At 46.1% G+C, this 26,931-nt stretch overlaps 1 protein-coding gene across 3 annotated transcripts in view; it reads right to left on the reverse strand.

Moving 5' to 3' along the window:
• Positions 1-3,403: 3,403 nt before the first annotated feature.
• LOC137531563 (copine-8-like) overlaps positions 3,404-26,931 on the reverse strand; it is a 333,786-nt gene continuing 310,258 nt past the window's right edge. For all 3 annotated transcript variants that reach the window (XM_068251482.1, XM_068251484.1, XM_068251483.1), the window contains one exon: positions 3,404-3,586. In XM_068251482.1, the coding sequence (XP_068107583.1) occupies positions 3,502-3,586 (85 nt within the window). In that variant the 3' untranslated portion in view covers positions 3,404-3,501. The remainder of the gene's footprint in view (positions 3,587-26,931) is intronic.

Below are 26,931 nucleotides of genomic sequence, written 5' to 3' on the forward strand. Positions count from 1 at the left end.
GTAGCCGGGTGGGTAGGTAGGTAGCCGGGTTAGTAGGTAGCCTGGTGGGTGGGTGGGTAGCCGGGTGGGTGGTTAGGTAGTCGGGTGGGTGGTTAGGTAGGAAGCCTGGTGGGTGGGTAGGTAGCCGGGTGGGTAGGTAGGAAGCCTGGTGGGTGGGTAGGTAGCCGGGTGGGTAGGTGGTTAGGTAGCCGGGTGGGTAGGTAGGTAGGAAGCCTGGTGGGTGGTTAGGTAGTCAGGTGGGTAGGTAGGTAGGAAGCCTGGTGGATGGGTAGGCAGCCGGGTGGGTAGGTGGTTAGGTAGCCGGGTGGGTAGGTAGGTAGGTAGGTAGGTAGGCAGGTAGCCGGGTGGGTGGGTAGCTATCCGGGTGAGGGGCCCGACACCTATCCTCCCCCCCTACCTCACCTCGGGGGGCCCCCCTCCCGATATGCGCGGCGGGAGAGCGGTAAATACAGGAAGTCTCCAGGGCTCCAGGCAGGCGCTAGAGGCTCAGCCGCTTGGTCTCCAATATGTCTCCAACTCTGCATACTGCTCGCTACTTCCTGGTTTAGTAGCGAGCCGTATATAGAGTTGGAGACATCGGAGACCAAGCGGCCGCTGAGCCTCTAGCGCCTGCCTGGAGCCCCGGAGACATCCCGTATTTGCCGCTCTTCCACCGCGCATACTGGGAGGGGGGCCCCCCGAGGGGAGGGAGGGAGGGAGGATAGGAGTCGGGGCCCCCCAGGGGAAAAAAAATATATATATATATATATAAAAATATATATATATATATACTTAATGGGCCCCTGAAGCAACGGAACTTCAGGGGCCCTCGTGCGGCGGCACGGCCTACACGGCCGTATGTCCGCCACTGTATGTATGTATAGATGAATACATACATACCTATATATCTTAATCTATATCTATCGAGAGAGAGAAAAATAAAGAGAGAGAGAGAGAGAGAGAGAGAGAGAGAGAGAAATAGAAAAAGAGAGGTATATATACATACATATATATATATACACATGTATGTATGTAAGCATGCATGCATGGATGTACAGATACATACATACATGCATGCATGCAGATATATATATATATATGTGTAGGTATGTATATATATATATATATATATATATATATATATATATATACAGATATATATATATGTGTAGGTATGTATATATGTAGGTATGTATATATGTAGGTATGTATGTATATTTTTTTGCAGGTATGTATGTATGTATGTAATCATACATGCATACATAACAAGATATATCCATACCTACATATATAGCTAGATACCTATATCTATATATATATATATATTTGTATATACATAGAGAGACAGAGAAACAGATATACATGCATACATAACATATATATAGACATGTATGTATGGATGATTGTATGTATGTATGTATGTATGTATGTACGCATAGATGTATGTACGCATAGATGTATGTATGCATAGATGTTTGTATGTATGCATAGATGTATGTATGCATATATGTATGTATGCATAGATGTATGTATGCATAGATGTACGTACGTATGTATGTATGTATGTATAGATGAATACATACATACATATATATCTTAATCTATATCTATCGAGAGAGAGAAAAAGAAAGAGACAGAGAAAGAGAGAGAGAGAGAGAGAGAGAGAGAGAGAGAGAGAGAGAGAGAGAGAGAGAGAGAGAGAGAAATAGTAAAAGAGAGGTATATATACATACATATATATACACATGTATGTATGTAAGCATGCATGCATGCATGGATGTACAGATACATACATACATGCATGCATGCAGAGATACATACCTAGATATATATATATATATATATATATATATATATATATATATTGATATATATATATATATATATATATATATATATATATATATATATATATATATATATATATATATATATATATATGGAGAGATATATAGATAGATAGAGGTATGTATATATATATATATATATATATATATATATATATATATATATATATATATATATATATAGCTATTTATATACATAGATCTATGTATACACAGAAAGTTCCACCCCCATTTGGAAACTCACTTCTTGCATAGTTCACGAAACCCATCTTGGTGAGGCCAGCATACAGTAGAGTGGCCCTTCTTGGCTCAAGCGTGGTAAGGATGCCACGGCCGTTGGGTTGGGTATGGTGTAGCGCTGATGTATGAATGTTCCTACGCAGTGCAGTGCCCGATGCGTACTTTACCGCGTAGTGCCCATTACCTTATACTGTGCACTGCGTGTGTAAAATGTGTACAATTTCGCATGGCCCAGTGCACAGCGCACAAACATTGTGTTGCGAGCAAAAACAACCCACGCAGTACAACGACCGGCTGGGCTGCTACGCTACACGCGCTTTGATGAATCAGGCTCTGAGGTCATGATTCACAACAATGCGCCTCTTTCACCCAAAGCGCTTTGGTCAATCAGGCACATAGGTCATGATTAAAAAGTATGTGCCTGCTTTTTACCAAACTATAATTGTAAGCATACTGTGTTGGATCACACCGTTTGGAAAATCAGGCACACAGGTCATGATTAAAAAGTATGTGCCTGCTTTACCAAACTATAATTGTAAGCATACTGTGTTGGATCACATCGTTTGGAGAACAACAATTTGGAAATTTGGAAAAACATCATTATTAAGAAAAATGTGCCTTCAATTCAGACAAATTTTAATTTTTATGAAACAGGGAAAAAAAACAGGACCATTAGCACTTCCAAACACAAACAACGCGATGTATGATACAATTGTTCAAACAATCATAGCTGCTTGCCACGTGACAGCCCCATCACCCATAAAGTAACGAACATATTGATCTCTATTCTCCTGCAAGGAAGCACAGGTCCGAACCGGTGCCGAGGGGGGAATGTCTGCAAGGGCCGAAGGTTCTGAACGCCAGGCTCCTGGAATTATCACCCCAGTATTTAAGTCCTCAAAGTCCACGGATTGGGGCGGCATGTAGCCAGCGGCATTGTTCCGGCGTAGAAAATTGTGCAAAAGACAGCATGCAAACACTATTTTTTCAACTTTCGCTGGGGCTACATTCATACAAGTATGAAAGATGCGAAAGCGCTGTGCCATAATTCCAAAAGCGTTCTCAACAACCCTCCTTGCCCGTGACAAGCGGTAGTTAAAGATCTTCCGTTGTTCCGTCAACCCCCGGAATGGGAATGGCCTTAGCATGTTTTCACCTAAGGCAAATGCCTCATCAGCTACAAAATTAAAGTTGAGACCATGCACGGTTTGATCATTGTTTGGCAAACGCAGTAGTTTATCCTTCAGCCTTCGACCGAATACGGTGCGTTCAAGAACTCCGCCATCTGACATGCGTCCCGGCTTCCCAACATCGACCATCACAAACTCATACTTTGCATTAGCCACCGCCATCAAGATGATGCTGAAGAAGCCTTTATAATTGTAGTACATAGATCCAGATTTTGCTGGAGCCGCGATCCGCACATGTTTGCCATCTAGGGCTCCTCCGCAGTTTGGAAACTGCCACAAGTCCTGGAACTGTGTGGCCACAAGATTCCATTCCTCTGGGGTGTTTGGCAGCTGAGGAAAGTAAAAGAAATGATTATTTTCAAAAACGTTGGCAATTCTTTTCATATACAACGTGAAACACCAGATGAGCTTGATTCATCAAACCGCGGTAGACGTTACCTTCCGAGCGCTAGCACCTACCACATAGTGCCCCCTCCCGCTGCGCGGACTAAGCTGTCTGCGCGTGTTGGGGCCAATAATTTGTATAGCCGCAACAGGCGCTGACAGCTCAGTACAAATGGGGGGGCACCATGTGGTACCTGCTATCGCTCGGTACCGTCGAACGCGTTTAGATGAATCAAGCACGATTAGTAATTCAATACACACCCCCCTATTAAAGGAATAGTGTTTATTTACAGACAGCTGACCTGAGTGTGCTCAGGTAGCTGACCTGAGTGTGCTCAGACATTTCACAGCGGTACGTTGTTTTACACGCATACTGCCCATTCATTTCTATTGGGCACTATGCGCCTAAATGACACATCGAATGGTCCGTATTTCTCAATAAATTTACATGCCTGCTTAGCGCACTTTCGTGAATCAGGCCCCTAAAAGCCAGGGCAATCAGCCTAGCCCCATTCGCACCGCTAGCCGGATGACCTTACTCCTTTTTGGCATGCCGGGAAGGGGGCACCTCAAAGGCCCCCTCCCCCGCGACCCCTCCTCTCTACAAAGCCCGAGATGCACACTTTGTGCAATCAGTATAATTGAAATACAGTTTTCATCACCAGTAAAACGCACAATTAGCAAAAAAAAGGAACAAACACTTAAAACCTCGCCCTCATGATATGAATAGCAGGCTTCATTGAATTGACCTATGTTCACAAACACGAGGTGATGTGGACAGTGGCCCAGGAGAGGACTACAGCAAAAAGGTATTGGATAGGGTTGTATAAAATAAAAAACACTTACCCGCATATAATCTCGCACAAGAACATCGATAATTGCCTGGCATGTCTCAGGGATAATCCGTCCGAGTGCCTGCGCGGAAATCGCCATCGAAAACTTCAAATCCTCGTAAGTACGACCCGTGGCAAGGAAGCGCAGGGTGACGGCAAGGCGCTCCTCTGGTGTAATGGCTTGACGCATCCTCGTATCCTGCTTTGCAATGTACGGACTTACTTTCTCCAGCAGACACTGGAAATTTGCATTGGACATGCGGAGGTAATTACGAAAGTCCTCTGGGTTATTTACCCGCAGTTCATTCAATAAACTCACATCAGAGTATCTGTCCCGCTGTAGAAGCCAGTTTTTGCTCCACACTATCCTTTTCCGTTTCCTTTTGCGCCTGTTCTCTAAACTTTGTGCCAGGCATACAGCTCCAACGAGTGTTTCCGCATCCCAGTCGCTCAAATCCATCGTGCTATGATCAAAAATTCCTTCTACAGAGAGCAGAGTACCTTTGTAACCACACTGGAAGCAGACTGAAGCAGACTGAAAACCACGAGGCACAAGGCATACAATAGAAGAATAGAACAATACAACAAAAGGAATTCCAAAACTACAAACGCCCCTGCAGTAAACCCCACCCTTGTACAAACCCCCCTCTAGCTTTGCATACTCGATCGGACATGAATCAGATGCATTCTGAAGAAGTCGATGGTTAATTTCGATAGCGTCAAACGCGATCGAACGGCAATGAATCGGCAAGAAAATGGCCACGTATTCGATTCCTTTCAGAGCGATTCTACGAATTTTTAAGATCGATCGAGGCATCGATCTGTGCACAATCGTCAAGTGTATGGGCACCTTTAGGGATGGATGTTAATCTTATCACCTAAATAGGCACCACTGATTAGCATAACAAACAAGGCCCAAATAGCAAGGTGCACTTTAAAGAGGAACTCCAGTGAAAATAATGTAATGAAAAAAGTGCTTCATTTTTACAATAATTTTGTATAAATGATTTAGTCAGTGTTTGACCATTATAAAATCTTTTAAATCCCTGATTTACATTCTGACATTTATCACATGGCGACATTTTTACTGCTGGCAGGTGATGTCAGTGGAAGGAGATGCTGTTAGCTTTTTGGCAGATGGAAACAGCTGTTATTTCCCACAATGCAACAAGGCTCACAGACAGTAAACTGCCAGGACCATGGTCCTGACATCACACTGTGGGAGGGGTTTCACCACAATATCAGCCATACAGAGCCCACCAATCATCTGTTTGAGAAAAGGTAAAGATTTCTCGTGGGAAAGGGGGTATCAGCTACTGTTTAGGATGAAGTTCAATTCTTGGTTACGGTTTCTCTTTAAATGGGAAGTAGAGAGAGACCAGGAACCCAATGGTGCAGTATCGTTAGGTATAAGTTATACCGATTTGTCGTTCTGGCCAATTTTTGTTTTGACCTGAGGAAGCAGGCCATGACCCACAAAATGTGTTGTCAATTTTTTCAAAAAAAGGTTTACACGTTATGTATAAAAGTTTAAAACACCAATATATTTTGGGCACTTCCAAACCACCCTTCTGAAGTTATCAGAATCCCCCCCACCTTCCCCAATGGCCATATCAGAATATAGAAGACAGATATGATGAACTAGTCTATAATTACCTTTCAACCTGTAACAGCCATGTGACAGCTATGGGGCCTCACCATTCCCATAATGCACTCTGATATGGATTTATGCTCAGAAGCTGCTTACATTCCAATATATTTCCACAGCTCTGTGGCTGTTTGATCACAGCAGTAATATTCCCAGGCCTCAGTAATGTTTAATTAAAGGATTCGAGCTCACTTTCTGACATTGTACTTACCAGTGAGGCCACTGGGGGCACTCTTCACATGTGACTGGACAAGGCTGGAATGATTACAGCAACAAATTAGACAGTTCTCATCTGCTACATTAACACATTTGGCTGGGGTATAATAAGATGCCTGTCTATAAAGATTCACTGGATAAAATCCTTCTATGTGACAGATACTGTTTATTGAATTGTTTTGCATTAAGAATACAAACAATAGATAAAGTCCTCTCTCCTCCCCACCACCCAAAGCACCCCCCACCCCACCCCACCCCAACAACAGAATTTAAAGGACAACTGACATGAGATGAATATGGAGGCTGCCATATTTATTTCCTTTTAAACAACACCAGTTGCCTGGCAGCCCTGCTGATCTATTTGGCTGCAGTAGTGTCTGAATAACACCAGAAACAAGCATGCAGTTATGTTAGATCTGACAATAATGTCAGAACCACCTGATCTGCTGCATACTTGTTCAGGGGCTGTGGCTAAAAGTATTAGAGGCAGAGGATCAGCAGGGCTGCCAGGCAACTGTTATTGTTTAAGAGGAAATAAATATGGCAGCTTCCATTTACCTCTCACTTCTGTTGTCCAATGTCCATTAAAGTGAAACAACACTTTTGCCATAAGCACAAATTAGTTTCATCCAAATGCTCTTTTTCAATGTAGTGTTATTAAAGAGGAACTGAAGTCAAAATAAAATAATGAATAACACTGCATTTTTTTACAATAATAATTTATAAATTACCGTAGCTATTTTTTTTATAACATTGCATCATTCTGCCATATTTGCAGTTAGAAGCCACACTCTGTCTTTTAAAGGATACCCGAAGTGACATATGACATGATGAGATAGACATGTGTATGTACAGTGCCTAGCACACAGATGACTATGCTGTGTTCCTTTTTTTCTTCCTCTGCCTGAAAGAGTTAAATATCAGGTATGTAAGTGGCTGACTCAGTCCTGACTCAGACAGGAAGTGACTACAGTGTGACCCTCACTGATAAGAAATTCCAACTATAAAACACTTTCCTAGCAGAAAATGGCTTCTGAGAGCAAGAAAGAGGTAAGGGTCACACTGTAGTCACTTCCTGTCTCAGGACTGAGTCAGCCACTTACAGTGGGTTGCAAAAGTATTTGGCCCCCTTGAAGTTTTCCACATTTTGTCACATTACTGCCACAAACATGCATCAATTGTATTGGAATTCCACGTGAAAGACCAATACAAAGTGGTGTACATGTGAGAAGTGGATCGAAAATCATACATCATTCCAAACATTTTTTAAAAATAAATAACTGCAAAGTGGCGTGTGCGTAATTATTCGGCCCCCTGAGTCAATACTTTGTAGAACCACCTTTTGCTGCAATTACAGCTGCCAGTCTTCTAGGGTATGTCTCTACCAGCTTTGCACATCTAGAGACTGAAATCCTTGCCCATTATTCTTTGCAAAACAGCTCCAGCTCAGTCAGTTTAGACAGCGTTTGTGAACAGCAGTTTTCAGATCTGGCCACAGATTCTCGATTGGATTTAGATCTGGACTTTGACTGGGCCATTCTAACACATAGATATGTTTTGTTTTAAACCATTCCATTGTTGCCCTGGCTTTATGTTTAGGGTCATTGTCCTGCTGGAAGGTGAACCTCTGCCCCAGTCTCAAGTCTTTTGCAGTCTCCAAGAGGTTTTCTTCCAAGTTTACCCTGTATTTGGCTCCATCCATCTTCCCATCAACTCTGACCAACTTCCCTGTTCCTGCTGAAGAGATGCACCCCCCGAGCATGATGCTGCCACCACCATATTTGACAGTGGGGATGGTGTGTTCAGAGTGATGTGCAGAGTTAGTTTTCTGCCACACATAGCGTTTTGCATTTTGGCCAAAAAGTTCCATTTTGGTCTCATCTGATCAGAGCACCTTCTTCCACATGGTTGCTGTGTCCCCCACATGGCTTGTGGCAAACTGCAAATGGGACTTCTTATGCTTTCTGTTAACAAAGCCTTTCTTCTTGCCACTCTTCCATAAAGGCCAACTTTGTACAGTGCATGACTAATAGTTGTCCTATGGACAGAGTCTCCCACCTGAGCTGTAGATCTCTGCAGTTCGTCCAGAGTCACCATGGGCCTCTTGACTGCATTTCTGATCAGCCCTCTCCTTGTTTGGCCTGTGAGTTTAGGTGGATGGCCTTGTCTTGGTAGTTTTACAGTTGTGCCATACTCCTTCCATTTCGGAATGATCGCTTGAACAGTGCTCCTTGGGATGTTCAGGGCTTTGGAAATCTTTTTGTAGCCTAAGCCTGCTTTAAATTTCTCAATAACTTGATACCTGACCTGCCTTGTGTGTTCTTTGGACTTCACAGTGTTGTTGCTCCCAATATTCTCTTAGACAACCTCTGAGGCCATCACAGAGCAGCTGTATTTGTACTGACATTAGATTACACACAGGTGCACTCTATTTAGTCATTAGCACTCATCAGGCAATGTCTATAGGCAACTGACTGTACTCAGATCAAAGGGGGCCGAATAATTATGCACACCCCACTTTGCAGTTATTTATTTGTAAAAAATGTTTGGAATCATGTATGATTTTCGTTCCACTTCTCATGTGTACACCACTTTGTGTTGGTCTTTCACGTAGAATTCCAATAAAATTGATTCATGTTTGTGGCAGACTGGCAGTAATATGACAAAATGTGGAAAACTTCAAGGGGGCCGAATACTTTTGCAACTCACTGTACATGTGGGGGATTGTTTCAGGCTGCTGAGAAAAGTGGTTAACAGGTGGAGGGGTTAACTTTTTGATGGCATACTATCTGCACATGCTCTGTTGATGGGGAATACTATTTCCACATGCTGTATTGGGGGCATAATATCTGCACATGCTGTGTTGGGGGCACAATATCAGCTCTGGATAAATGGGAGACATAAGGGCTGCATGTGTTAACAGGTAATAGTTAACCCTACCTAGGTTCAATGTAATGTTTTCTACATCATTTTATGTATACTATGGCCCCCCAGCAGTCTGAAGTTTGTTAACCCGGCCCTTGACCGAAAAATTTTGGGGACTCCTGGTTTAAATTACCTGTTGCCGCCCACTGGGAGTGGTGGGGGACTGCTCTTTAGCTTTAGTCATACATGATCCTGGTGATGCCTGGTCCCAGATGACGTGGGATACCAGGAGTGAGAGTGGCCCCTTGCCCTGTATAGGGATAACCATGTATGTGCCTCATTATGCTGAAGTGTGTGTCAGCCAATGGAGGGGGTGGTACCTGGTGGGGGCGTGTTCGTCACTGCCCACGGGGCGCTGTCTTATTGGACAGTCTGAGTGGGGAGCGGGTGCCGGACCGTAGTTCCGCCCTGGACACCGGTAATTCCACTCCCCCATCACGTGTGTTGATGCGGCCAATAGTATACGCGGATAGTGACAGTGCTTTGAAGATTGGCAGACAGTGAACACCATGTACTAATGCGGTGTTCCATGAAGGCCTGTTTTTGGCAGTGTGGCGGAAGCAGCACTGTGGTATTGCTACCGCCAGTTTGCAGTGTGAAACCAGCCTAAGGTTAGTACACACTTTTGAGTAAACTCAGCCAAGGCAGGTGCTAAAGAACGCCTCAGGAGAGAATCTAGTGTGTCTACAGCATGCCAGTCATTGTGCTCCAAACACAGTCCAGCGCCAATGTTATCTCTCTCGCCCAGCCTCCCTGTCATGTGCCACACATCATCCCTCCTCTGACCTGCATAGTGATAGAACGCTGCTAGCCTGAGGGCTAGCGATGCATCTGTATAACTTTAGCCCAGAACTGTTGCCTGAGAGATTGTGTCTCCCAAGTAATCTGAAGTGTGTACCCAGAAACACGGCTCCCTATGTCCACCTTCCAATTCTGCCCTCCTACTACTTCCCCAGCCCCACGCAGCAGCTCATTCTGGTGCTCAGACAGGCCGGGAATGCAGCAGGTGCTCTGGAGGGTGTGTTGTGATTAGTATGTACTTGTAGCTAATTCATTTTAGTGTGCTTAGTTGGACAATACAGAAAACACAAAAAAATACGTGGGTAAGATTGCCACTCAAGGCAAAAGGGAAACAACTTCAAGGCTGAGATATTTGTGTCAAACTGATCTTGTGAAGCTGGCATAACTCTATTTACATCATAATCAATACATTGATAAATAATTTATCATTACTACACACCCCAATGTGGAATCTTCTATATATACAATAGAGTAAGTGCCCCAACCTTCAAGCAAGAAGAAGAATTAACGCCCTGCCCCCAGGTCGTGCCTCAACCTTCAAACAAGAAGAAGTACTTTGCATGAGAAAATGTATGCGTGCTCAAACACCAAGTTTAACCCTAGCAAGTCTGGCTTTGCAAATCGGGCCTAAATGGCTATTCATGAGGCAATGCTCATGCAAATATGCATTTGCTTTCGCATGCCAAACTATGCAGGGTAAAAAAAACAATACCGCAAAGCGGTCGCACTGCAGGAATTCGTACATGCTACATTACCACTATCTAGGAGGGAAGCAGGAGATTTGGGCGCATGAGACAAGTGGACAAAAAGGGCGCCCCATTCACTCCCATTATAAATATCGTTTAATGGGCGCCGAACAGGGAAAAAAAGGCGCCGGAGATTATTAACGTTTTACAAACGGCGCCCGGAGATTTTTAAGGTTTTATAACTGTGCTTGTGATGATTTAACTTTACAAAATGAGCCCGTGACGAATAACGTTTATAAAGATACTAAATCACTATTTCTAAAACATTTCTAAAACATTATTATCCACCCAAAAAAATTATTTACATTTTTTTATTTACATTTTTTATTTATTAATGTTTGTAAAACATTATTATCCATAGGGGGTCTTAGGTTTAGGCACCACCAGGGGGGTCTTAGGTTTAGGCACCAACAGAGGGGTCTTAGGTTTAGTCACCAACAGGGGGGGTTTAGGTTTAGGCACCACCAGGGGGTCTAGGGGTTAGGGATAGGTACAGGGAGGGTTTTTAACAAACGTAAATATAAGTTTCAGTTTAGAAACAGGGAAGATTAATGTTTTAAGAATTGCCGATCTCATACACATTATTTAATGATTTATAAATTCTTAAAACACTATTTGTAAACGAAATTCTACACAATATTTTTATAAACGATAATACTGCTTATCGTTTACACCACGTGCCCTTTTTTCCCCGACGCCCTTTTTTGATGTACGCATCTAGGAGCGCCACGGGGAGAATTCCCAATGCCCCCTTTTTATACAACCAGGTGGACCGCGGGGTCCCAGGCTCTCTCACTGCCTGGGAACCACAGCGGCACCCCGGAGGGGGAGGCTGGGTGGCGCAGGCGACCCCCCCCCCCAAGCGTGGCCAACGCCGTGGAGAGCCGTCCGCACCCACCTCCCAATATTAAAAACAGGCACTTACCTTAACGTCCATTGCGTTCTGCTACATGCGCATTAACTTGGGGGCACCACATGAGAAAGGAGTGAAGCATGGGTCACCCCGAGCTTTAGAGCTCAGGGCTGGCTCACATACAACACTCCAGAGGGGGGGGGGGGAGGGGACAGGCGCAGACAACTCACTCCAGGTCTCACACCACCTGAGCAAGCCATCCACCACCTGCCTCCAAAGGATACAACTGCAAAAAATGCTTTCCATGAGAAAATTAATGCGCATGTAGCAGAACGCAATAGACGTTAAGGTAAGTGCCTGTCTTTAATATTGGGAGGTGGGTGAGGACGGCTCTCCCCGGCGCTGGCCACTCTTGGGGGGGGGGGGGGGGGGGGTCGGCTGCGCCACCCAGCCTCCCCCTCCGGGGTGCCGCTGTTGTTCCCAGGCAGTGAGAGAGCCTGGGACCCCGCGGTCCACCCGGTTGTATAAAAAGGGGGCATTGGGAATCCTCCCCGTGGCGCTCCTGGATAGTGCTAATGTAGCATGAACTTATTCCCGCAGGGCGACCGCTTTGCAGTATTAGTTTTTTGACCCTGCATAGTTTGGCATGCGAAAGCAAATGCATATTTGCATGAGCAATTTCTCATGATAAGCCAATTAGGCCAGATTTGCAAAGCCAGACTTGCTAGGGTTAAACTTGGTGTCTGAGCACACATAATTTTTCTCATGAAAAGCATTTTTTGCAGTTGTATCCTTTGGAGGCAGGTGGTGGATGGCTTGCTGTGGTGGTGTGAGCCCTGGAGTGAGTTGTCTGCACCTGTACTCCCCCCCCCCTGGAGTGTTGTATGTGAGCCAGCCCTGAGCTCTTAAGCTCGGGGTAACCCATGCTTCACTCCTTTCTCATGTGGTGCCCCCAAGTTAATGCGCATGTAGCAGAACGCAATGGACGTTAAGGTAAGTGCCTGTTTTTAATATTGGGAGGTGGGTGCGGACGGCTCTCCCCGGCACTGGCCACGTTTGGGGGGGTCGCCTGCCCCACCTAGCCTCCCCCTCTGGGGGGATGCCGCTGTGGTTCCCAGGCAGTGAGAGAGCCTGGGACCCTGCGGTCCCCCCGGTTGTATGGGGGCATTGGGAATCCTCCCTGTGGCGCTCCTGGATAGTGATAATGTAGCATGAACTAATTCCTGCAGGGCGACCTCTTTGCGGTATTGTTTTTTTGACCCTGCATAGTTTGGCATGCAAAAGCAAATGCATATTTGCATGACCATTGCCTCATAATTAGCCAATTAGGCCAGATTTGGAAAAGCCAGACTTGCTAGGGTTAAAGTGGAACTGTAAATACATTTTAAGCACACTGTTTCACTTACCTGGTGCTTGCAAGCCCCCAGCAGCCACCCTGTCCTGCGCCGGTCCTGCCCGAGTCTCGGTTCTCCCGCCGACAGCTCCGTTCTGTTCCTAGACTTCAAAGTCGATGCCAGCGCAGCCCTGTCAAGCGTATCTTTTCTTCGTGTTCCCCTCTGCAATAGCACGGGACGAAAAGAAAGGATACGCATGGCCAGAGCCGCGCAGTGGCCCGGCGGCGAAACTGAAAGTAGCTGGCGGCGGGAGAACGGAGACTGGGGCAGGACTGGCGTGGGACAGAGTGGCTGCTGGGGGCTTGCAGAAGCCCCGGGTAAGTGAGACAGTGTGCTTTAAAATGTATTTACAGTTCCGCTTTAAACTTGGTGTTTGAGCACGCATACATTTTCTCATGGAAAGCCTACTTCTTCTTCTTGCTTCAAGGTTGAGGCACATACTCTATGAGGCCTGGAACCCACTACAAAACACTATCGCTAATCGCAATCGCTAGCGTTTTGTATGAGCAGTTTGTAAGCGATTTCATGAGCGTTTTAGGGAGCGCTTTTAGAAAGTGTAATCAATTTGCCAGCGGTTGTGTAGCGATTAGCGTTTTAAAGTCTGATTGGTCCTTTTAATTATTTTTAATTTTGTTACAGTGTACATTAACTTTAAAACGCTAGCAAAATTGCTCAATGCAAGTTTTCATGAGCGATTATATACCAGTGATTATAGACTTTACATTGAAGCGCAAACGCTAACAAAATGCTGCATGCCCTGCGTTTGCGATTTTGCTACTTGCAATCGCTTCTGTGGAATTTGCACCATCCATTTACATTGGCAGAGCGTTTAGGGAAATCGCTAGCGATTACTCACGCTTCCTAAATGCTCAAAAAATCGGTCTAGTGGGTTCCAGCCCTCAGCTAGATAGATGCGGTGTATGCTACGACGCGGGTCGGCTAGTTTAATATAATTACAAAATGAAGTCCATCTAAAGGCAGGGTTAGAGCTGGGTATCTAACATTGCCCTTAAATGTCGGACTTTTCAAAATGGTGTATTCTTGCTGAATCAGGAAAAAAGGGTATTTATGCCCTTATATATGCTGTGTACAGCGGTGCGCTATTGCGCTGCTGCATTTTTCGGCCAAGCGCAGCACTACCCCATTCAATGTAGTGAATAGGATCAGCAGCGCACAGAGGCATAGATGGCATGTGATCGTGCGCGTTGCGTACTTGCGTTAATGATGTGAACGAGGCCTAAATGTTACAGGATTGTATAAACTGTTACATGTAGTTTAAAACAGTTAAAAAGCACATTGAAAACAACCCAAAAACATAGTTTACACTAGGGGCTTGATTTACAAAGCAGTGATAACTGTTGTCACGGCTGTGAAAAAGTGCTTTGCGCGCGTTTTAGCATGAAAAAGGTTATTGCGCTCAAAAATTTGCATTTGTGCGTTAAGTCGAATTTTCACGTGTTAACCTTCATGTTTGCGCGATAACACGATTTTATTGCGTGAACGCGGAATGTTAACGCACAAAAAATTTGCGTTGTCGCACAAATGCAAATTTTTGCACACAATAACCATTTTCACGCTAAATTTCGCGCGAAGCACTTTTCACAGTGTGATAAGTTATCACTGCTTTGTGAATGAAGCCCTATATGTCCAAATCCAGAGTTGTCTGAAAGTAAATCATTTATCCACGTTTCACCGTGTTTAACACAGGACTCAACTTACAAACAAATTCAACTTACAAACAATCCCGATGAACTTACCCTATTGGTAAGTAGGAGACGGCCTGTACTATATAATAATATTATGTGAACCTACAAACAAATATCACGTTTTTAGTCGCAAGATCCTATTTTTTCCCTTTTTTTAATGCCAAGCCTAATAAATATAACAAGAATGGAAGAAAATCACCGTACACTTCTTTTGCATAGAATAACGACGCTTTTATGCCGTATTATGCCGAAACCAACTAAGTGACAGAGAATGGAAAGCATCCCCAAGCAATTACATTGCATAATGTAGATTTTAATGTATGCAATGCACTACAGGAGAATGTACAGCGCCGGTCTCTATTCTCTCTCATCTCTGCGGAGAGCTGCAAGCTGCAAAACACATAATTGCTAATCTGCAATTTCCATCTAATTTGTGGGAGAGGGTGCAGCAGATGAATCCATTAGTGCAGCAGCCTCAGTAGGAGGGAACAGCCATAGGAGTGCTATCGTATGGGAAGGCTTCAGCACTGTGTACAGTGTACTGTGATGAGGGCTGCTTCAGCACCCTGGAGAGCGGTCGTGATGAGGGCTGCTTCAGCACCCTGGACAGCGGTCAGCTCTATGTAACACAACTGTGAAATGGGCTGCTCTACATTTCAGCACCCTGGACAGCAGTCAGATTTGTGTAACACAGCTATGATGTGGGCTGCTTCAGCACCCTGGACAGAGGTCAGCCCCAAGTACCACAGCTGTAATGTGGGCTGTTTCAGCACCGTGGACAGCGGTCAGTTCCATGTACCACAACTATGATGTGGCCTGATTCAGCACCATAGACAGTGGTCAGCCCTGTGCCTAGTGTTAAAGAGACTCTGTAACAACAAAAACCTCCCCTGGGGGGTACTCACCTCGGGTGGGGGAAGCCTCCGGATCCTAATGAGGCTTCCCACGCTGTCCTCTGTCCCACGGGGGTCTCGCCGCAGCCCTCCGAACAGCCGGCGACTGTGCCGACTGTCAGTTCAATATTTACCTTTGCTGGCTCCAGCGGGGGCGCTGTGGCGACTTTCTGCACGGAAATAGACGGAAATACCCGATCTCCGTCGGGTCCGCTCTACTGCGCAGGCGCCGGAAACTTGCGCCTGCGCAGTAGAGCAGACCCGACGGCGATCGGGTATTTCCGCCTACTTCGGCGCCGAGAGGCATCAGAGCGCCTGCGCAGGAGCCAGGAAGGTAAATATTGCGTCACGGCTGTACGGAGGGCTACAGCGAGACCCCCGAGAGACGCAGGACGGCGTGGGAAGCCTCATTAGGATCCTGAGGCTTCCCCCACCCGAGGTGAGTACCCCCCAGGGGCCGTTTTGTCGTTACAGTTCCTCTTTAAAGAGACACTGAAGCGGAAAAAAAATATATGATATAATGAATTGGTTGTACTATGAATAATTTCTAGAAGATTAGCAGCAAAGAAAATATTCTCATACTTTTATTTTCAGGTATATAGTGTTTTTTCTAACATTGCATTATTCTATAATATGTGTAGATTACACAACACTCAGCATTCAAAATGATTCTTTCAGAGCAGTCTGTGAAGTAATGACCTCTCGTCTAGCAGAGAAAAAGTAAACAGTTCACTTACAGTTGAGATAATAAAAGTCAGATAACAGCCCTCTCCACGACTAACTTAGTCGGAGAGCTTAATGGCTTGTTTGCATAGAGATAACAACTGGAGTTTCTCAACTCTTCCTGTACTGGAAACAATTAGACTGATGTATCTGATCTTAATGTTTTATTTCTTAGCTGTACTACACATACAAATCATAATATCATAATTTTTTTTTCGCTTCAGTGTCTCTTTAACATGAAAACCTGATAGTGTTGGGGAAAGTTCAAAACAGGACAGTGCATTGATAGCTAAAACTTTGTCATAAGGATAATAATATGCTGGCAAACTCAACAAGTAAAGTTCTGAACCCCTTTTAAAGCCCAATATTCCAAGTTTGAATATTTTCTTACGAACTCTCTTGCCTTAACATTGTTACAGGCACTGACGTCTCCAGTGTCCAGTGTGTCGTCAGTATGGGGGTGTGGCTTCAGCATAAGACTTGGCAGAGTCAGTGCCAAGTTTAGATTGATGCAAGGGTTTCTGGTATGTGGTGTAAGGGTTCGTGGGAGGGGGTGGAGATGGCGGAGGAGAGAGTGACGAGGTGTTAAACCTCTTACACAAGATAGATGCTTTTTGCGAAGCAGGTGGTTTCAGTGCATAGCGCTCACTGTCAGGCGCCGATAGCAGCAATGTAATGAGAGCGTAAGGGTAATTTGGGACTCTGGGGGTTGCTGGACCCTGAATTACATCTCCCGCCAAGTTGCTACAACTCGGAAGGGTAACAGTATTTAACACCACCGGGGAGTTTTGCGACAGCAGGGAGAGCTGTCATTTGGCTCGCCCTGTGCCCAACTCACCAGCAATGATACATACGTATGCATTTTTTGAACAAGGAGCTTGGCGGTGTTGGTCTAGAATAAGAAAGCGTAGACTGCATATTTCCTGTAAGATAGCTTTTACTATTATGTTGTTTCTTTATTGCAATAGTTTAACACCAACAATTGTGTGGTACACATTATGTGATTTACACGACAGACACCAACCTTTATGAGCTACAACAGCAGCACAAAGTAAAGGTCTGTGATTACAGCCCTTTGCTTGTAATGAAAAATCAAACAATCAATGTAAACATATAAAACGAACAACAGAATTACAATGCCTTTAAAGATTCAGTACACATGTAAAGACACATTAAATTAATCTCACAGTCCTGAGCTGTGAAGGTGATGTTTCCCTTTAAGTGAAGAATGGAGGCAGGTCTGTTTCAGACACTTGGAGATTGGCTATTTGCAGGTATTCAGGCAGCGCTCCCTGGAGACTGAAGTTTCTTGTTAAAGCCTCAGTGGTGGCCTTTTCCTGCTTGGCTCACTCCAATAGCTCTTGATAGATTCCAGCGTGATACTGATGTCATTTTCCTGCGTGTCCTCTGAGATGCTGCTGCGCGGTTCACTGCACATTCTTGTCCACTTTCAATTCATTTAGATGTTTTGCAGATAACCATGTAGGTTTCTAACTCCATATCTCCCTCCTCTCTCTATCTCCAGCCTCCCCCCTTTCTCTTTCTAGTATAAGTCACACCTATCTTCCTCTCACCTCTCTCTCTCTCTAGCTCCAACCTCACCTATCTTTCCCCTTCCTTGTCTCTCTCTAGCTTTCACATCATCTACCTTCTTCTTCTCCTCTCTCTCCAGCTGCTTCCTCACCTATCTTCCACTCACTTCTCTCTCCAGCTCCCACCTCACATCTTCCTCTCCAGCTGCCACCTCACCTATCTTCCTCTCTCCTTCTCTCTCTATCTAGCTCCCACCTCACTTATCTTCCTCTCTCCTTCTCTCTCTAGCTCCCACCTCACTTATCTTCCTCTCTCCATCTCTCTCTATCTAGCTCCCATCTCACTTATCTTCCTCTCTCCTTCTCTCTCTATCTAGCTCCCACCTCACTTATCTTCATCTCTGCTTCTCTCTCCAGCTCCCACCTCACTTATCTTCCTCTCTCCTTCTCTCTCTAGCTCCCACCTCACATATCTTCCTCTCTCCATCTCTCTCTATCTAGTTCCCACCTCACTTATCTTCCTCTCTCCTTCTCTCTCTAGCTCCCACCTCACTTATCTTCCTCTCTCCATCTCTATCTAGCTCCCACCTCACTTATCTTCCTCTCTCCATCTCTCTCTATCTAGCTCCCACCTCACTTATCTTCCTCTCTCCTTCTCTCTCTATCTAGCTCCCACCTCACTTATCTTCCTCTCTCCTTCTCTCTCTAGCTCCCACCTCACATATCTTCCTCTCTAGCTCCCACCTCACTTATCTTCCTCTCTCCTTCTCTCTCTAGCTCCCACCTCACTTATCTTCCTCTCTCCTTCACTCTCTAGCTCCCACCTCACTTATCTTCCTCTCTCCTTCTCTCTCTAGCTCCCACCTCACTTATCTTCCTCTCTCCTTCACTCTCTAGCTCCCACCTCACTTATCTTCCTCTCTCCTTCTCTATCTAGCTCCCACCTCACTTATCTTCCCCTCTCCTTCTCTCTCTAGCTCCCACCTCACTTATCTTCCTCTCTCCTTCACTCTCTAGCTCTCACCTCACTTATCTTCCTCTCTCCCTCACTCTCTAGCTCCCACCTCACTTATCTTCCTCTCTGCTTCTCTCTCTAGCTCCCACCTCACATATCTTCCCCTCTCCTTCTCTCTCTAGCTCCCACCTCACTTATCTTCCTCTCTCCTTCACTCTCTAGCTCTCACCTCACTTATCTTCCTCTCTCCCTCACTCTCTAGCTCCCACCTCACTTATCTTCCTCCCTCCTTCTCTATCTAGTTCCCACCTCACTTATCTTCCCCTCTCCTTCTCTCTCTAGCTCCCACCTCACTTATCTTCATCTCTCCCTCACTCTCTAGCTCCCACCTCACTTATCTTCCTCTCTCCTTCACTCTCTAGCTCTCACCTCACTTATCTTCCTCTCTCCTTCACTCTCTAGCTCCCACCTCACTTATCTTCCTGTCTCCTTCACTCTCTAGCTCCCACCTCACTTATCTTCCTCTCTCCTTCTCTCTCTAGCTCCCACCTCACTTATCTTCCTCTCTGCTTCTCTCTCTAGCTCCAACCTCACCTATCTTTCCCCTTCCTTGTCTCTCTCTAGCTTCCACATCATCTACCTTCTTCTTCTCCTCTCTCTCCAGCTGATTCCTCACCTATCTTCCACTCACTTCTCTCTCCAGCTCCCACCTCACATATCTTCCTCTCCAGCTGCCACCTCACCTATCTTCCTCTCTCCATCTCTCTCTATCTAGCTCCCATCTCACTTATCTTCCTCTCTCCTTCTCTCTCTATCTAGCTCCCATCTCACTTATCTTCCTCTTTCCTCTCTCTATCTATCTCCCACCTCACTTATCTTCCTCTCTCCATCTCTCTCTATCTAGCTCCCATCTCACTTATCTTCATCTCTCCTTCTCTCTCTATCTAGCTCCCACCTTACTTATCTTCATCTCTGCTTCTCTCTCCAGCTCCCACCTCACTTATCTTCCTCTCTCCTTCTCTCTCTAGCTCCCACCTCACTTATCTTCCTCTCTCCTTCACTCTCTAGCTCCCACCTCACGTATCTTCCTCTCTCCTTCTCTCTCTAACTCCCACCTCACTTATCTTCCTCTCTCCTTCACTCTCTAGCTCCCACCTCACTTATCTTCCTCTCTCCTTCTCTATCTAGTTCCCACCTCACTTATCTTCCCCTCTCCTTCTCTCTCTAGCTCCCACCTCACTTATCTTCCTCTCTCCTTCACTCTCTAGCTCCCACCTCACTTATCTTCCCCTCTCCTTCTCTCTCTAGCTCCCACCTCACTTATCTTCCTCTCTCCTTCACTCTCTAGCTCTCACCTCACTTATCTTCCTCTCTCCCTCACTCTCTAGCTCCCACCTCACTTATCTTCCTCCCTCCTTCTCTATCTAGTTCCCACCTCACTTATCTTCCCCTCTCCTTCTCTCTCTAGCTCCCACCTCACTTATCTTCCTCTCTCCCTCACTCTCTAGCTCCCACCTCACTTATCTTCCTCTCTCCTTCACTCTCTAGCTCTCACCTCACTTATCTTCCTCTCTCCTTCACTCTCTAGCTCCCACCTCACTTATCTTCCTGTCTCCTTCACTCTCTAGCTCCCACCTCACTTATCTTCCTCTCTCCTTCACTCTCTAGCTCCCACCTCACTTATCTTCCTCTCTGCTTCTCTCTCTAGCTCCAACCTCACCTATCTTTCCCCTTCCTTGTCTCTCTCTAGCTTCCACATCATCTACCTTCTTCTTCTCCTCTCTCTCCAGCTGATTCCTCACCTATCTTCCACTCACTTCTCTCTCCAGCTCCCACCTCACATATCTTCCTCTCCAGCTGCCACCTCACCTATCTTCCTCTCTCCATCTCTCTCTATCTAGCTCCCATATCACTTATCTTCCTCTCTCCTTCTCTCTCTATCTAGCTCCCATCTCACTTATCTTCCTCTCTCCTCTCTCTATCTAGCTTCCACCTCACTTATCTTCCTCTCTCCATCTCTCTCTATCTAGCTCCCATCTCACTTATCTTCATCTCTCCTTCTCTCTCTATCTAGCTCCCACCTTACTTATCTTCATCTCTGCTTCTCTCTCCAGCTCCCACCTCACTTATCTTCCTCTCTCCTTCTCTCTCTAGCTCCCACCTCACTTATCTTCCTCTCTCCTTCACTCTCTAGCTCCCACCTCACGTATCTTCCTCTCTCCTTCTCTCTCTAACTCCCACCTCACTTATCTTCCTCTCTCCTTCACTCTCTAGCTCCCACCTCACTTATCTTCCTCTGTCCTTCTCTATCTAGTTCCCACCTCACTTATCTTCCCCTCTCCTTCTCTCTCTAGCTCCCACCTCACTTATCTTCCTCTCTCCTTCACTCTCTAGCTCCCACCTCACTTATCTTCCTCTCTCCTTCACTCTCTAACTCCCACCTCACTTATCTTCCTCTCTCCTTCACTCTCTAGCTCCCACCTCACTTATCTTCCTCTCTCCTTCTCTATCTAGTTCCCACCTCACTTATCTTCCCCTCTCCTTCTCTCTCTAGCTCCCACCTCACTTATCTTCCTCTCTCCTTCACTCTCTAGCTCTCACCTCACTTATCTTCCTCTCTCCCTCACTCTCTAGCTCCCACCTCACTTATCTTCCTCTCTCCCTCACTCTCTAGCTCCCACCTCACTTATCTTCCTCCCTCCTTCTCTATCTAGTTCCCACCTCACTTATCTTCCCCTCTCCTTCTCTCTCTAGCTCCCACCTCACTTATCTTCCTCTCTCCCTCACTCTCTAGCTCCCACCTCACTTATCTTCCTCCCTCCTTCTCTATCTAGCTCTCACCTCACTTATCTTCCTCTCTCCTTCACTCTCTAGCTCCCACCTCACTTATCTTCCTGTCTCCTTCACTCTCTAGCTCTCACCTCACTTATCTTCCTCTCTCCTTCACTCTCTAGCTCCCACCTCACTTATCTTCCCCTCTCCTTCTCTATCTAGCTCTCACCTCACTTATCTTCCTCTCTCCTTCACTCTCTAGCTCCCACCTCACTTATCTTCCTCTCTCCTTCACTCTCTAGCTCCCACCTCACTTATCTTCCTCTCTGCTTCTCTCTCTAGCTCCAACCTCACCTATCTTTCCCCTTCCTTGTCTCTCTCTAGCTTCCACATCATCTACCTTCTTATTCTCCTCTCTCTCCAGCTGCTTCCTCACCTATCTTCCACTCACTTCTCTCTCCAGCTCCCACCTCAAATATCTTCCTCTCCAGCTGCCACCTCACCTATCTTCCTCTCTCCTTCTCTCTCTATCTAGCTCCCATCTCACTTATCTTCCTCTCTCCTCTCTCTATCTAGCTTCCACCTCACTTATCTTCCTCTCTCCATCTCTCTCTATCTAGCTCCCATCTCACTTATCTTCTCCTCTCCTTCTCTCTCTATCTAGCTCCCACCTTACTTATCTTCATCTCTGCTTCTCTCTCTAGCTCCCACCTCACTTATCTTCCTCTCTCCTTCACTCTCTAGCTCCCACCTCACTTATCTTCCTCTCTGCTTCTCTCTCTAGCTCCAACCTCACCTATCTTTCCCCTTCCTTGTCTCTCTCTAGCTTCCACATCATCTACCTTCTTATTCTCCTCTCTCTCCAGCTGCTTCCTCACCTATCTTCCACTCACTTCTCTCTCCAGCTCCCACCTCAAATATCTTCCTCTCCAGCTGCCACCTCACCTATCTTCCTCTCTCCTTCTCTCTCTATCTAGCTCCCATCTCACTTATCTTCCTCTCTCCTTCTCTCTCTATCTAGCTCCCATCTCACTTATCTTCCTCTCTCCTCTCTCTATCTAGCTTCCACCTCACTTATCTTCCTCTCTCCATCTCTCTCTATCTAGCTCCCATCTCACTTATCTTCATCTCTCCTTCTCTCTCTATCTAGCTCCCACCTTACTTATCTTCATCTCTGCTTCTCTCTCTAGCTTCCACCTCACTTATCTTCCTCTCTCCTTCACTCTCTAGCTCCCACCTCACTTATCTTCCTCTCTGCTTCTCTCTCTAGCTCCAACCTCACCTATCTTTCCCCTTCCTTGTCTCTCTCTAGCTTCCACATCATCTACCTTCTTATTCTCCTCTCTCTCCAGCTGCTTCCTCACCTATCTTCCACTCACTTCTCTCTCCAGCTCCCACCTCAAATATCTTCCTCTCCAGCTGCCACCTCACCTATCTTCCTCTCTCCTTCTCTCTCTATCTAGCTCCCATCTCACTTATCTTCCTCTCTCCAACTCTCTCTATCTAGCTCCCACCTCACTTATCTTCCTCTCTCCTTCACTCTCTAGCTCCCACCTCACTTATCTTCCTGTCTCCTTCACTCTCTAGCTCCCATCTCACTTATCTTCCTCTCTCCATCTCTCTATATCTAGCTCCCATCTCACTTATCTTCCTCTCTCCCTCACTCTCTAGCTCCCACCTCACTTATCTTCCTCTCTCCTTCACTCTCTAGCTTCCATCTCACTTATCTTCCTCTCTCCATCTCTCTCTATCTAGCTCCCATCTCACTTATCTTCCTCTCTTCATCTCTATCTAGCTCCCATCTCACTTATCTTCCTCTCTCCCTCACTCTCTAGCTCCCACCTCACTTATCTTCCTCTCTCCTTCTCTCTCTATCTAGTTCCCACCTCACTTATCTTCCCTTCTCCTTCTCTATAGCTACCACTTTGCCTATCTTCCCCACTCAGTCTAGTCTTTTCAATCTCCAGCCTTGCTTGTGTTCTCTCCTTCCCTCACTACCATTTTAGCTGCATCCTCAACTATCCTCTTCTCCCTTTTGCTAGCTTCAGCATCATCTGTGTTTCTGTTTCTATCTCCATAGCCTCATCCTCACCAGTCTTGCTCACTCCCTCTCTCTTCAGCTTCCCCTATCGTCCTCTCCAGCTACACCCCCCCCCCCCCCCCCCGCCTCAATCTTCATCTCTATCTCTCCCTGGCTGTACCTCCAGTCTCACCTCTCTTGTTCTCTCTCTATTGCTGCCGCTTCACCCATCTTTCTACTTTCAGCCTCGTATTATTCCTCTGTGTCTTTAGTCCCAGCCTCACCTCTGTTGCTGTCTCTCGTTAGCTGCTTTCTCACCTGTCTTTCTCTCCCCAGCATCATCTGCAGCATCACTTTTCTTTGTCTAGCTGTGTCTTCTCCCATGTTTTAATTTTGCTGTTTTTTTAATTGCAGCCTCGCCTATCATCTGTCTTTGGACATACAAGTATCAATTCTTTTTACATGACTCATCGAATCTGACTGGGATCTTTTGCAACCAACATGCTTGATTGATCAACCTCAAACTGATTTTGAGCAGTTAATCAATCGAAAGGGCAATTGGGCATGCTGGAGAGTCTGTCGATCTGGGGGAGAGAGAAGTCGTGGGTGGGGCTGGAGTGGAGTGGGGAAGGATTAGTGACCTCATAGCCTTGCTCTGCATTGAGCAGTACAACGTTAGGATTTTGTTTCTAGTGAAATGTAAAGGGGTCCTGAACTCACGCACAGGACGCAAGGACAACACAGATTAATCCCCCCTGTTTGTGTTTAGAGTGAAGAGCCTGTCTAATTTCCCCTCAGCTGCAAGTCATCACACGTGTAATTTGAGCTCTCAGCTCTGTCAGCGCAGGAATCTTGGCAGCCTTAGCTAATTTGTAAACACAGGGTGTTAACCCTTGGTCTGCTTCCATGAAAGCAAGAAGTAGACACACTGCAGATTTAGTGCAGGATTTCTGTGGGCTGTAACAAAGAAATGCTTTTCTTTACAGGTTATTATGCTCTTGCTTATCTTTTAGCGCAAGGAGAGAAGTTCTGAGTTCAGGTCCACTTTAAGACAAAATGGTGGAACTGACATAACTAGCTGATTGTTTTTTGAAAGGGAAGGGATCAGTCCCATCAGGGCATTATTGACATGTGTACGGCTATCATTATCGCTCCACTTTACGTCGCGTTCTCTCTAGCGACAGCCTCCGCCTGGATGGGGATGGCCTCAGCTGAAGCTCTCCTCACCTCAAGCTGTTTGACCTTTCTGCATTATGTATCACATCACACAGGATACAGGTGGACTGAGACGGGAAGGAAAACAGGATAAAATAATAATTCCCCATACCGCTACGGAAGCCCAAATCATCGCTGAAAGCTCTCAGAATACATCTCTGTGATTGCGTTTGTGTTGTAAATGTGCACATATATCCCAGTACAAAATGCCCTCTGCTTACAGAGATCTAGATAAGGCGTATGTGAAATATGGGCGGCAAGGAAAATCGGGCGCAGGGAAACTGCCAATAGCAAAATATCAATACATTCACTGATATTCTACTGTTTAAAGTGTTAATTTTCAATAGTAATATATCAGTAAATGTTACCAACATTTTACTATAGCTAATCCTACCCCTACTCTCACACAGAACCCTCCCCGACACCTAATCCTAACCGCCCCCCCCCCCCCACACTAACCCTAACCGTGCCCCCCATGCCCTTCCAGATGCCTAACCCTGACTGCCCCATACCCTGCCTAAACCTAACCATGCCCCCCCCCCCCATGCCCTGCCGCCTAACCTTGACTTCCCCCCACCCGCATAAACACCCTTCCTGTTGCCTAAGCATTACCGCCCGACCCTTACCCCCCACTCACACCCTTCCTGATGCCTAACTGCTCTGCTTTCACAAACCCCTTCCTGATCTCTCTCCCCCCCGCAAAAAAAAAAATAATAATTATCCAACGCAGAATCGTGTGCTACAACTAAGAGACAAAATAACTAAAAAAAGGTTAATATTACATTTTACCTACTTTTTTGTATTGAATCAATTGTTAAGTGCTGAAAAGCTATTTTTTCGATCGGATGAAAATGTATTTCCTGGGAGAAAACTCAGAAAAAAAAGATACCTTAGTAATTGCCTGAGGCAAGCGGGGGGAAGGGGGTGGGGGGAAGAGATTATACATACCTGGGGCTTCCTCCAACCCCCTCCAGGCTGATCGCTTCCTCGTGTCTGCCGCCTCCTGGTTCTTCTGCAACTGGCCCCGGAAAGTCCTCCAGTCTAAGGCCAACTGCGCATGCGCAGAACACCACGGGAGTGCGATCGGGGAATGCACGTGGCCAGACTGAACCTGCACTGACTAGCCCCGACTGGACGACTTAGCGGGTCCTAATCAGGAGGTGGCGGAGGACGGTGAGGGAGCGATCAGCCTGGAGGCGGCTGATGGATGCCCCAGGTATGTATAATTTTTTTTTCCTGCCAGATCTCAGCTACACTTTAAAGGGAACCTTAACTGTCCTGAAAAAAAAGTTTAACTTACCTGGGGCTTCCCCAAGCCCCCTGCAGCCGTCCTGTGCCCTCACTATCCTCCGGTTACTCACTGCGGGTTAGTTTGGTTCTCAGCCAACTGAGAGTCGGCCCCCATCCACGCGTCTCCTTGTACAACTTGTCTTCAAGCGCGTCCTGTGCAGGCGCAGTAAGAGGTTTCACTTACTGCGCAGCATGTGCTTGACAACGGTAATGCGTACAAGGATGCGCGTGGCCAGGGGTCAACTCCCACTCAGCTGAAAACTAATCCACGGCGGGGCACCGGAGGATAGTCAAGGTGATGGTTGGTCAGACTGCATTCATCCTCCTTGCCGCCGCATTGCTCCTGGGTCTACCAGTGCTCGCCCCTTGGGTGGTTGCCCTGTGTCCCATCACCGTCCTGGGCACATTAGTCCTCCTGGCCACAGAGCTGCTTTCAGTTCCAATCATGCCTGCTGTCTAGGTGGTCACGCCAGTACGCGTACCAGTACCTGTTCCCTTACGCGTGCACCTGATCGCCAGACTTATGCTAATGACAGTCTGACGTCAGTGAGTGTGTCACATTCCCTGCACTCCCTGTTTTGCGGTTCTGGCAGAAGGAATTGCGCAGGTGCAGCATTTAGGCGCCAAAGCAAGGGGGTGTGTTCCTATTAAGGAACCTCTTTAAACTGAGCTGTGGAGGAGCTGGTTGCTGATAGTTCTGACCAGCTTGCTCCAGATCTAGATGCTTGCCTATTGCTTACTGATTACCTGTTACTGACCCGGCTTGTTC

This window comes from Hyperolius riggenbachi, chromosome 9 (genome assembly GCF_040937935.1).
Source record: "Hyperolius riggenbachi isolate aHypRig1 chromosome 9, aHypRig1.pri, whole genome shotgun sequence".
NCBI lineage: Eukaryota > Metazoa > Chordata > Amphibia > Anura > Hyperoliidae > Hyperolius > Hyperolius riggenbachi.